This window comes from Anoplolepis gracilipes, chromosome 2 (assembly GCF_047496725.1).
Source record: "Anoplolepis gracilipes chromosome 2, ASM4749672v1, whole genome shotgun sequence".
Lineage (NCBI taxonomy): Eukaryota > Metazoa > Arthropoda > Insecta > Hymenoptera > Formicidae > Anoplolepis > Anoplolepis gracilipes.
This window is the reverse complement of record NC_132971.1, coordinates 7751788-7764881: the sequence shown is the minus strand read 5'-3', so window position 1 is coordinate 7764881 and position 13094 is coordinate 7751788. Positions and strand designations below refer to the sequence as shown.

Below are 13094 nucleotides of genomic sequence, written 5' to 3'. Positions count from 1 at the left end.
GCCAATATGGCTACAGCTGATAGTGAATGATTAAATCTTGTGTACCTGCAAAAGTGATTCTATTAGTTATTTCGAAGTTAAAGAATTAAATTTCTTCGATGATGGTTTTATTTTGAACAAAGTTATGATAAGATATCCGTAAACAACACTTATTGATTACATTCGTATTTTAACTGGAAATATTACTTTTGTATTTCATAAATGTTGTGTTACAACCAAAAAAAAAATCCAGAATATATAAAATTTATCAACATATATCCGTAATGACTGATACAGAGAAACTTTTTGCTTGTTCCTCATCAGGATGCAATATGGTAAGTGCGCAAATCTGTTGCGCTGAAAAAAAATGTCATTTATTTGAGATTATTGAAACGCTTAACTATACAACTATAAGAAATAGCAGAGGATTGTATTTTTTTTATTTTTCATTTACAGAGTTTTACAAATGAGGATCAATTAATAGTTCACAAAAAGAAGCATGATATGATGCTTAATCTTGGCAATAATACCAAAAGCGCTGGGTTTGTTGGTAAGACATTTGACATGATTTACGCATATTATTATCAAAGATAAATGTATTGACAGATTAATTTATAATATAGCAGACCAAACTCCAACACCGACGAGGTTCTTCAAAAACTGTGAGGAAGTTGGTTTATTTCAAGATCTGCAAGTCAATCCATTTGAAGAGACATTTCGAAGAGCTGTTGAGACTGGAAACACAGGCACACTTACAGTACCAGAGGTATGACAAAAAATGCACATTTATCAATCAAATATAATTCATACAGAATTTATAAAAATAACACTCCTTTTTATAAAAAAAAATTGATACCAGAAATATATATATGATATGTATATATGATGTAGAATTTTTTACAGGCTGGAATTGCAGATGATACACTGCATACTCCGCATATTTTTCCTTATATATCAGATGTCTTGCCTGCGAGTAGTCAAATCCTTTCTGAAGATCATGTTGAAGATTGCCCTACAACTGTGTCTCTTATCGATAAAAGTACAGAGGAGGGTAATGCTATAAAGTCGGACGAATGTATCAAAATAAGTACAAACGAGACGCAGGAATTGACGAAAAATGCAAACGTTACATCTGTGAAAAATAATACTCTTATACCAAACATCATTGTCTCGGATACAAATACACCCATAGCGCCTAAACTTCCGTCGACACAACTTTTGTCACATTTGTAAGAATTTTCTTATAAAATTTTCATGCATTTTAATTCATTTTTGACTCGATATATATATTTTCTTATAAAATTTTCATGCATTTTAATTCATTTTTGACTCGATATATATATTTTCTCTTCTATCTTATAGTACTTAAACCTTAATTTTCTGTGATCAAAAATTTATTTGATTTTTATAATTCTAAATAAATGACAAGAGAGAAAATAAGAATAATCAAATTTTTGTAACATATTTTGTACGAGTCAATTGTGTAATACTTCTCTTTTTTCAATTTAAAAATATTTGAAATTATTATGATTGCATTAGTCATTACTAACAAATCTAGATTTTTTTTTTTTTTTTTTTTTTTTTTTTTTGCGAAGGTCCATCAATGGCGAGGAGGTACAACTGCTACTGAAAACGGCGGATGGTAAATTGATGCAATTGTCTGCGACACCGGTGTCCGAGTCTTCCAATGTGACCAACGTTAGCGCCAAACAGCAAACTGTCGTTATCAAAACCGAACCGGCTCTGCGATGCGTAATGAAATCGGAATCCAAGAAAACTATGATTTCCAGATTATCCTTGGCGAAAATGGTAACCTACATCAGATTGTACCACGATATAATTCGCATTTCAAGATGAATCTCTTAGAAGTTGTATTACAGAAGCTGAAACAAACCTTATCTAAGAACGCACAAAATCAAAAAGCGACAGAAGAAAGTGCGAAAATGGACGCAACCGCTATATCGACGAAAGAAAATGTCAAGACAGTTGATCAGCTTAAAAAGAAAGATATTCTCGAACGCAATCGTGCCAGTTCTATGCGTGCGCGGGCTAAAAGGAAGGCGTGGATTCAAGACCTCCAGAGAACAGTTACTAACGTGAATGAGACAAATGCAGCCTTGCAAATGGAAGTGAAGGCTCTACGCTCGGAAGTGGCGAAGCTGAAGACTCTTTTACTGGCGCACAAAGATTGTCCGATTACAAAAGCGATGCAGAAAGGTAAGTTGTTAGTTTAATATATTATTTGATTTTACACCATCGGTTTTTAAAAATTTTTCACATTTATAATTTAGAACAATTTTGCATGCTCCTTTTTAAAGTATTTCTACTCTTATTTATGATATGTATAGATAGTAAGAAAATTTAATTAAATATTGATTTAAATAACAATGTGTTTCAATGAATCTTAATTTTAATTAGGAAACGGGATAATTCTTGGACCTAAAATAATATCAATTAATAATCCAGATGCGTTGACCGTGCCAATATCGGCCAATAGTATTCCCGTGAAACGAACAGTCTCCTACACGGAAACCCCAAATATACCAGCGAAGAAACAGACTCTGTCAATCACAAAGAATCCAGTGATCTTCCCGAAAGTGGATTGCGGCACTGCAAATCTCGCACTTCCAAACGCAACGATCATAAAAAGTTTGCCGGCATTGAAGATTGTGGGAGTTAATCAGTTTTTGCCGGAGAAACCCGAAGAAACGAAGCAAATACTTATCGTGCAAAATCAACCAAGAAAATTGTGCGAGACTAGGCAGGTCATTCAGATTAATCCAAATTACGAGGTGGAACACGCGGCATCTAAAAGTACGGGAACGTAACTAATCCTCGAAAACATTCACGCGTTTATAATTGACGAAACTCTTTGCAGTTGATTAGCGAATAACTAGTAAATATAATTTATCTAATCCTAGTCGAATGAATCGATTTTATGACTCGAGTTATCACGGATAGTAAAGATATTCATAAAAAAAATTAATATACTTTTAACGTTTTATACGTTTAACATTTTTTTTTTACTTCTAAAACTTATAAATTGACAAATAATCCAAATCATTTAATGTAAAGCATAGACTGATGATATGATAGATTTATTCTTAATACATGTACATAGAGGAATCTGTAGATAAAGGGAGCTTTCAAATTTGTATTATTTATTGTATTTACAATAAAACAGTTTTTTTATTGAAAACTATGATATTTTATTCTCATCCTGATAAATCCTTCACAATATGTAATGTTACCTATAAAAATATGATTTAAAATTATTTTAATAATTAAAAAAAAAAAACAAATATAATAAAATCAATAATCTTTTTTTGTATCGATTAATCATATATAAATCTGATTCTGTTTGTGAAAAATATATTTTTTATATATTGCTTTTCTTAATTGTTCATAAATGTTTGTCGTCTCAATATAAAAATTTAAAAATGTGACAAATTAATAATTAATAACATATTAAATGTTCAATTGTCACAATAAATATTAGTTCGCGTCGATGCTGCTCTCTTCATGTTCTTCTGGCATTTAGCGGACGAGAAGTATGCGATGTATCCAGTCCCACGATGATTCGGTAACCCTCGGGCCCTTATCAGTTCTCCGTCCAGTCGTCTAACAATTCTACACCGGACAGGGGAATGATAAGGGGCTTTGGGCACGCATTGCTTCAAACACGGGAAATGATCATCGAAGGATATAGAAATCCGCTTTGAGATGTATATTTTGTGAGAAGCGTAAGTTATATCTGAAAACACAAATTCAAACAATTAATTATATTATTCATCAAAAATTCCATACCTAATAACGTATGCGAAAATAAATGTTAAATAACTTTAACATTTATTTCAGGCAATGTGTTATATATAATAAAATCGAAAATGACTACACTTATTTCTCTATTTTACAAAAATCTAGAATTTATTTTTACACTTTAATGCACATCTGCACACGCGCGATGGAATAATACATGGTAGCTCATTATCTCTTTTATCTAGAAACGCATATAGGAACTGGAACGTGTCATGTATTAATATTAAATCGTCCTAAAATACTTTCTACATATTTACTTTCTACGAATAATCGCTCTCTTCCTTGTAAAGTCTCGTCTCTCGTATACATATCTCTATCTGCCAACGTGATTAAATATATTTGACCCGATTGCCGGGACACATGTGTTGTGTTGTGTGTGTGTGTGTGTGTGTGTGTGTGTGTGTGTGTGTGTGTGTGTGTGTGTATGTGTGTGTGTGTCACCGCGCGTGATCTTCAGTGTACCAATAATCTCGGCATCGCATCAGGAGAGCAAGGATCACGACGAGTTGTTTGAAACAATCAAACAGAGATAAACGTCACAAAGGACAAACGCATCCTTTTCCCCTTCTCTCAAATAAACAAGATTTCCGTTCTCCTTTGGCGAACCGGGCGAGTGAGAACACAACGGACCGTGTAAAGCATCCTGTGAGGTCTGCCTGCTGTCGGTTACTCGGTAAACTCTGTCAACCGCTTTCTTATGTCGATAACAGACGCTGATAACCAGTCGCACAGTACTTGCCCCTGTTCTCTTCGGATTTCGCCAATGCTTCCTTAACCTTCGTCCTCGGTGATGAGTCAATCTTACTCGTGAGATGCCGGAGAGAAAACCCGATATGATGACGTCTGTGGTCCACAAATACAAGATATTCTTTCCAAGAGTACGCTATGGAAGTGATTTACAACATAGTAACATAGTCATTTCAGTTTAAAACATTAAATTATGTAACGATAGTGTAACCAAGAGATAAATGCCACGTATTTAACAATAGAAGATATTTTTTTTTCAAGATCTGTTTAAATGAAAAGATGCATTTCAAACCAGGTAAAAATTCGAAATCTAAAAATATCTTCTCTCTTTTACAACATTATCACTTTTTTATTGTACTTTTATTCCAAGTCAAATAGCATTCTTATCAGTTCTGAGTAATATAATACTAATACTTTAGCACGCACACAGCGCATTTCTCTACAAGTATTCATATTGTTCTTTCAAGTACAAAGACGTTTTTTTATAAAAAGAAAACTAGGGGTATTTTTGGATGAATATATATATTTTTAGATTTTTTAAATCTAATGGATTATAGATTAAAATAAACACGGTAATTTAAGCAACGTCTAAATACCTCGCTTTGGTACTTAATTTCGTTCTTCGGCCTGTCCGTTCCCGCTGAAACTTACGTAAAACTGATAATGATTAATCGGTTAAACATACCGAGTTCAAAGCTATCTCGCAAGGATGCCGACTTGCGTTCGATTATTCGCAGAATTCTTGGCGTCGATTCGTCTTCTCGCCGACCCGCTCAATCGCCGCGTGTACGGAAATAGCATCGAGAGAGCAGGTGCCCGATCCTACGGCCCTGCTCTGTTTTGAGATCTCGTTGAACCGCGGTGACTATTATACAACACGCATGATCTCTCAACCTTGGACTAAGAGAACCTCTCTCGTTCTCGTCGCAAACGTACAATAATGAAGCGTTGAAAACTTTGGTACGGATTTTACGCAATTTTAATTTCTTAAGACTGACATATGTTAGTTAATAGTGCTAACAATAAAAATTATAATACTAAAAATCTCTATAAATTAGATTTCAACCGAGCATGTTGTTTTATTAAAGTACTGATTCTTATTCAAATCATAATCGTTAATTTTATGCTGCGCGATATATGTTGTAGTAAATCTGTTAAAATTCATTTAATGTCTCTTGGTAATTGTGTGTGCTAAAGAATTTTTCCTATTTAATTTAATTAAATAAAAGTAAAATATAAATAAATAAATAAATAAAACTGTCAATTTTCAAGAAAAAGTTTAAGATGGAGGGAGGTTGATATTCTATGTTCAAGAATTTGAATTTAAATTATTAAAACACAACGTCAGTGCACCTTTGTTTAATATTACTCGCATGTTATACATTAATCTCTCAACTATGGAGGATGCCTCTTCTTGTGTTGGTAAACCCGCTTGAATGTATTCATATTAAATGTACGCGCCACAGCTTGCGTTAAATATTAAAGATCTAATTCGTCGACTAACAAATTAACTGTACATAGCTAAGTATACACATAGCGGACAAACTGTATCCTCCTCGCCATAACGGCAGACAGAAATAGTCTCGACAAAACTAGAAAATAAATTTGCTTGACCTTTGACAACCGCGCATATCGTTGCGTTTCGATCAAAAATAATGGGACGCATTAATTCCGGGGTAGATAAATTAAACCGTCGATCAATTCTGCGATCGAACGGAAGATCAACGACCGCGGGGAGATGTATCAAGATCACCTTAGTATCTCTCGTATACAATTTTGCGTTATCTGAGTATATATACGTGTATGTACGTGGGGCGAGATTTGCTCTGAAATTCGCGTCTTAAATTCTTGTTAGCGAAGCAGGAGTTCTCTCCGGCCACGGCCGCGCGGATTCCATTTACTGATTGGATATGGCATCAGTTATTCATCGCCGCCACTCGAAGGAGAGAACGAGAAAGAGAGAGGGGGAAAAGGGGCACGTGCGGCCGTTATAAATACGGCGGATTTCCCGTCGGTATGCTGCTGCATTCGGAAATTCTCGACGGGCCCTCCCCCCTTTCCACCATCCCCTATATTTCCTTCCCATTACATCGCTCGTGCACGTCCATGTTTGATCGTCGCACTATCAATAAAAAAATAGACCCCTCCCCTCTTCCTCCTCCTCCTCCTACATGTAATTCTCTCATATGTACACGGGGCAAGCTCGATGAGGTTCGTTTCCAAATTCGAAGAAACGTATTCTCCTCACGCCATATAAGGATGAGGAAAAGTTACGTAATACATCGGCCTTATAGTACGGAACATCAAAATTCCCTAGCGGTTTACCTTCTCCCCCCTCCTTCTTTTCCTGACTTTCTAGACATCAAAAATTCCAACATCGTAAATTCACGTATACGAATTCGCGATAGTTTATAACAGAACGACGGGGAGGAGATGTACGAAGAGTGATGATTCGTATTTAATTCAGTCTCTTGACCGCGTAAGACAGAAATAATTAAATCAATATTGCAGTTTTTTTTTTACACAACTTTTGCTATTTTTCGTCGTCTCTGATCTGCGTCGTAGAAAGACGGAGATTAACAGAAGTAAATTGTAATCGCTTAAAAGTAAGACAGGAATGATAGATAGGGACTTCGTAGATCGAAATAGATACGCTTGGCGGAAGAAGCGATCAAAAGGAGAACGAAGCCTTGGGCTGTCCGTGTTTATAATCTTCGAAAGATGTATCAGCGCAATAAACACTTTCGCGAGGTAATATGACGTAGATAACCAACCGTGCGATTTTATGTTTCTGACAGAGGGATAATATGTGGCCTGTGTTAGCTTGAGAGAGAGAGAGAGAGAGAGAGAGAGAAAGTCACACATTTGTTTTCCTTCATTTTTATATCCAACCCACAACAACGTTTTGTTGCTGACATTTTTATCACAATTTGAAAAATGTACATCGAATTGATATTTCCAATTAATTAAGAGTCTCGCGTATAAATTAAAACAATAACGAAAAAAAGGTACACGCTTGTCAGGGACGCGATTAGTCTCGTTCGACGTGCATCGTTCCACGTGCTTGCAGATTTATTCAATTATGGCCCGCTTTTTTGCGCCCAAACTAAAATAGCTAAAAATCCACAGTATCAGGGGAGGTGAAAAAAACACAAAGCGGAACCGAAACGAGCGTGGATCCGTACGGGACAAATTCGCTGGCCGAGAAATGATCAGCGATGCTGACGTCGGATCGGCGTCGCTAGTTAGTCACATGGACGCGCGCGACTGAACGACAACAGCGAGAAACACAGGGGGGCGGGTTTGCCGATCGATCTGTTCGCCGCCGAAAATACACACGCGCACATACGTACATACAAGAGCGGTGGGTTTTCCGCCGGGGCTGCGCGATACAAAACGCGGAAATTACACATACGCACGCACGCACGCACTCACGTACCAAAGAGGTCCAGAGGCCGGCGTTTCGAGGGAGAGACAGCGTGGCGCACAGAGAGAAAGAGAGAGGAACGAAGGAAGAGAAGAGGGGAAGGGAGGATACAGACAGGCAGGACTGCTCGCGGAAATTGTAGCCGCGCGACAATTCCGGGGTCGAGAGCTCGTTCGTCGAATCACCGTAAACGATCCCGATGACGTGACACGCGCGTGCGATGACCCGCGAATAATCGTTCGTTATCATCTTGACGCGAAGAATGAAACGTTTTATCAGCCTCTCACCATCTATGAGATTCTTTCTCAACGTAACTTTTGCGCATCCAACTTTTTTCTCCTTTTTTTTTTCTTTTTTTACGATCTCTCATCCTTACCTCTGCCACGCGCGCGTGGCTACTAAAAGTAATAAAGTTATTAGGTCGAGAGTTTGAAACGTTTACTTTACGACCAAGAATGAGCGTTCGATTTTTTTAGCGGATAATGAAATATCGAGATGTTTTCGTTTGTTCATCTATATTGATGATTTAATATATATAAATGTATTTGTACACATTTGGTAAAAAATTGCTATGTCTCTGTGTGTGGATTTTCTATAGAGAATTTCTAGTAAACAGATACAAACGCGTTTTATAGTGGAATCGATAACTGTTAACTGATTTTCTTACGATAAAGAGTCTGTGTGAGGGAAAATATAAAGAGAGCGGAGAAACATGAGCTCTCACGCAAAACAAGATCCACTGAATATTGATACTCGCACGTATTCTCGTATCACGAGTCTCATATCAAATGCCGCACGCGTCGCGTAACAAAGAGTTGTCACCGCACAACTCTATGCTCGGTCTCTCCTCTAATCGGAAGCTCAAGGTTACCCGTAAATAGTCGCGACTCATTTTTCAATATCAGCCCGAGTCTCTCCCTACGTGACTACTATTACTCAGATATCCGGTAAAGATAGGAGAGATGTTACAGATAATCGCTGATAAGATGCAGAGATAATTTCCGGGATTGAACTAAGTTGCGGCTACTTGCACAATTCATGATATCGGACCCTCTTAGCTTTTGTGAAAAGTACGAGATTTCCGGATACTCGTAACACCTTCGAAATCCTTCCCGATTATATTATAATAATAATCGATCGGCAAAACTTACTCACTGAAATAATAACTCCGATCAGCCAACGTCTTTGTGAGGTAATAGCGTGGCCATACATCGAAATAATCGCCGTCACTCTTCCCTCTGCGCTCTCATGACGAGAGGCTTATATATCACGGCGATATTAGCAGCATAGGCCATCCTGGTATTGAGAGATCGAGCGAGAACCAACGCTGATGTAACGCACGCGCACGATTGACGACGGCAGCCGGCTGCGTCGCATCTCGAGATTTTCCACGCGCAACGGAAAGACCGGCAGAACGAACGCGACCCGTCACGGTGCACGTCTCGCGCGCGACTGAGCGAACCGCCTCGTCGAGCCTCGGCTGTTTCCGCGTCGTCGTTGGAGGGGATTACGGATCTCGTCGCGTCACCGCTCTCGCTCTCGCTCTCTCTCTCTTTCTCTCTCTGTCTCTCGCTCTCTGTCCTTCACCGGTCCTTATTCTCGCTTCGCGCTATTCTAGCCGGTTTGCGGTCGCTTTGTCTCGCTCGTGCCGACGTTGGTTCCGTTTGTGCGTACCTTCTTGGGGGATGAATAGGAGAAGCTTCGACGAAGCAAACGGAGAGGGAGATGGCACAACCGCGCCAAGAATCTTCAGGACACCATGGTAAATACGAAGAAAGGAGGTTCTCTCTGGGACTTTCGGGTTTAAACACAGGACGAAGAGAGGCTGACGCAAGGTATGCACACTACCGCCTGGCATCCCGCAGTTTGCGGCGAGTGAAATTCAAGCACAATGACAAGCTTGAGTTATACGAGCTGTCCTACCGCCTGTCAAAAGAGCATAAGACAGCGATTTTTCCAAGCGATATGACGGATGTGCGAGCGTTTCGGTAATCGATGGGCTAATATCACGGTTACATACATTTATTTTAAGTACCTAGATATCGCGCTTCTTGCATTTATTTTGAAAATAAGATACCATCACTAAAGAAATTTTTTCGGATATAATTATTAATAGATGATACAAAATAATTGTATAAATAATGTTGCAATTTAACAATATTATACAATCTAATATAATATACGCATCTTATAACAATCTAGTAATATATATTTTTTACTCTTGTATCTCCAGTAATAATAATATGAAAAGTGCAACATTATTATATATAATTTATACAATTATATTGTATATTAATTTTATATATAATGAGAGTAAAAAATGAAGGAAGATAGAGAAATTTTCATCATGTAGAGGTGGAAATTTCACTATCTGTGTCTGTCTCCGGGAGTCGACTATTAACGCGATGCTTAAATTAGTAGCTAAATTAGAAATCGCCCAGCGTCTTCGCGAAACGAGAGACCGAGCGCTAATGCGGTCAACTAAAGTAAAAAGCTAACTGAAGGAGTGGTAAGTAGACACTAACACTTCCGGGCGAGCGACTCGATATCGGCGGGGATGGTCTCGCCTCGGCTTTAGCCCCGAATTAATTCCTCGAGGGTGGTCGGGCTCCCTCCATTACCGCCGCTGAAACGAGCGGCAGTAAAGTGTTCCGCCTTAAAAAGAATACGTGTACCTTCCTATCCTGACGCCTGTAGCAACGCTTTTTTTTCTCTCCTTTTCTTCCCTTGTCTCCGTCTTGTTCTCCTCCACGATACAGCGAGTTTCTCCAGCATTTTAAGAAAAGTCCAGGATTTCCTCCGGGCTCTCGATGCTGCTCGTCCTGCATCAGAAAGTTACATTGACCATTGTTTTACTTATTGTCTTAAAACGGCAGAAGAATCAATCGTTTCCTTTCACGGAAAAGAAAGTATTTACAGATGTTGAACAATAGTGAGAATATTCAGAATACGCTTTATAAAAAATTCTGAAACGAGGAAATTTATAATAAATAATCGACTGACTTTTCGCTGAATATCATTGCACTTTTGTCACGATGCTTTCTTCATCCATTTAGCTTTTCCAATTATATTCAAATTTCGTACGAGTTTAAGTTTGAACAAACAAGGGAGCGTCTGTCTTGTTGCCGTTATAGCAAAGCGTTAATCACGTTTCCGAGCTGTTCTCTGTAACTGTTTCGAGGCGACTCAAGCTAGTAGAATTTACCGGAACAAAGTTTTGTTAAGTCAGGTATGTCGCAGTTGGTCGGCTACTCTGAAAAGGACCCAGCTACCTTTAAAGGAAATAACAGCCTAGAGCTGTATACATAAAGGCATTTTTCAAGCGAATTCTTTCGTTTGCTTATTATAGTTTTATTACGGTCTCTATCCATAATAAGAAAAACTTCACTTCGGTCACCTTCGTCATTTATGGCAGTTGTGTATTTGCATTTTTGTGCACGTACGAATATGTTGATTAAAGTCGAAGACATTAGAATGTCATCTTTAGATAATATTTTGAGGGTGTCAAAAAATATAATATGTATAAATGAAAAACGTAATATATAGATCAGAGTTAATATTATCTCTCTTCTCTCGCCTTTCTCGTCATTCTTCGCATTGATTTCTTAGATATTACGAAAACAAAAAGTGTATTGACAGAAAAAGTTGAAAAAAACGTAGAGAATATCCTTCGCGATTTCTAAGGCCCTCCTCGACGAAAAATGATAACGTCAAAATATGGCACCGGCAGACTCTCCGTCGCGTCAAGTCTTCAATTTATTACCTCGTATTATCCGATGTCGTATTGAATATTCGATGCACGAGTGATCTCGGTGGATGAAGAAAGAGAGCACCGGGCGACGGATGTTCAGCGGCCGAAGAGATCGATACGAGCCAGCAGCGAGATACTCGCGAGTTCTATATAATCATAGAAGAGAGAGAGAGAGAGAGAGAGAGAGTGTGAGAAAGGGGGGGTAGGAAAAAGAGGAATGAGCGCTCGTGAGCGCGTAGAGCAGTCGCGCGTTCGTCGCTCGCGCAAGCCGAGATAAAAGCGTTTACGGGGAAGTAATGGGGATGGTTCACCGACTGGGGCGTGGTGGGTACCATCATACAACGGTATATACGAGGGTCAAGGTTAACGCGAGAATCCCATATGCCGATACGGTGGTTGATGCTACACGCGTATCAAGCACTCTTCCTTTATTTACAGCGAGAGGAACGAAATGTCCTTCGCGATGAAACTCTCACTTCGTATTTATTTCCGCCTATATAATAAAATAAAAGAAAGGATTTCTCTAGATTTGAGAATACATGCTATTTCCTTTGATATACCTCTCATCAGTGTATATTTATATGTCGATCTATATATTTATATAAGCTGGATAATTTCAAATGTTGAAATGATAATTTAAATTTTTTTTTAATTATTTATATTTATGTACAGAATTATATATATTTAATATGGTTAAGTAATGTGTATAATATATTATTACTGATTTAATTACTTTATGACGAAGGATATAGTGTATGATTTTTTGTACCATGTGATTTCTGTCACAAATGAATATATATGTAATGTGAAAGATCAAACACATACTTCTAACACTCAAATCTGAGAACAAAGCACGTTTATGGCGAACAACGGGGACAGAGAGAGGATGATTCACCTCCGATAAAGGGAGTCTGCAATTGTTACGAGGGTCAAGGTTAAAGAGGCAGATTCACATGCGGCGCATTAGTTCAATTCACATGTGGTGCAGTTTTCTCTCGTTTCCACGATAAAGTTAGAATTTTCCACAAAAGCCACAGTCAATGAATTTCAATGAATCTCATGAAAACAGCGTAAATTTCAGACAGAAATTTATTCTCCATTTTGTTCTAATTTTAAATTTCTGTGATTACAGTTTGACTGTTAAAAATGCAAGCAATGGAGAGATTTGTTTTGACTCGAGAGCTAAAAGTAAAAAAATTGTAAGCAACCATATCATCTTTTCTTATTCACGCTTTTTAAGGAGAAAATCTTGTACGTCATGCTTGCACATGACACTATCTATGCTTTTTATAAAAATTCCTGAAGCTGCACTTAGGGGACTCTATCTATGTTTTTGTTTGATAGGTTCTTTCTTTCGCGCGTTAACGGATC

General features: G+C 37.9%; 1 protein-coding gene and 1 long non-coding RNA gene across 7 annotated transcripts in view; one reads left to right on the top strand and one right to left on the bottom strand.

Moving 5' to 3' along the window:
- Atf-2 (Activating transcription factor-2) lies at positions 1-3152 on the top strand. 4 transcript variants are annotated; one of them, XM_072886551.1, is made up of 7 exons: positions 1-314; positions 436-529; positions 603-745; positions 883-1208; positions 1575-1788; positions 1860-2196; positions 2398-3152. In XM_072886551.1, exons 1-7 carry the CDS (start codon positions 264-266, stop codon positions 2805-2807), a joined length of 1575 nt encoding a protein of 524 aa, XP_072742652.1. In that variant the 5' UTR covers positions 1-263; the 3' UTR covers positions 2808-3152. The 4 variants fall into 4 exon arrangements, with proteins under 4 accessions (XP_072742652.1, XP_072742653.1, XP_072742654.1 ...); XM_072886552.1 differs by having other exon boundaries at positions 871-1208; positions 1884-2196; XM_072886553.1 differs by having other exon boundaries at positions 871-1208; positions 2446-3152.
- Positions 3153-7673: 4521 nt separating this feature from the next.
- Positions 7674-13094, bottom strand: part of LOC140663204 (uncharacterized) — a 68635-nt gene continuing 63214 nt past the window's right edge. For 2 of the 3 annotated variants that reach the window (XR_012046238.1, XR_012046240.1), the window contains exon 4: positions 7674-10794. This is a non-coding gene — a long non-coding RNA (uncharacterized lncRNA). Of the gene's footprint in view, positions 10795-11735; positions 11870-13094 lie in introns of all 3 variants that reach the window. The other variant, XR_012046239.1, reaches the window with a different exon arrangement.

Bases quoted from the DNA above. Each gene is read 5' to 3' on its own strand.
- Atf-2 (XM_072886550.1), top strand. From the start codon at position 264: ATGACTGATACAGAGAAACTTTTTGCTTGTTCCTCATCAGGATGCAAT. The intron at 746-870 runs GTATGACAAAAA...TATATGATGTAG, and splicing joins GCACACTTACAGTACCAGAG to AATTTTTTACAGGCTGGAAT. The intron at 1,209-1,574 runs GTAAGAATTTTC...TTTTTTGCGAAG, and splicing joins ACACAACTTTTGTCACATTT to GTCCATCAATGGCGAGGAGG.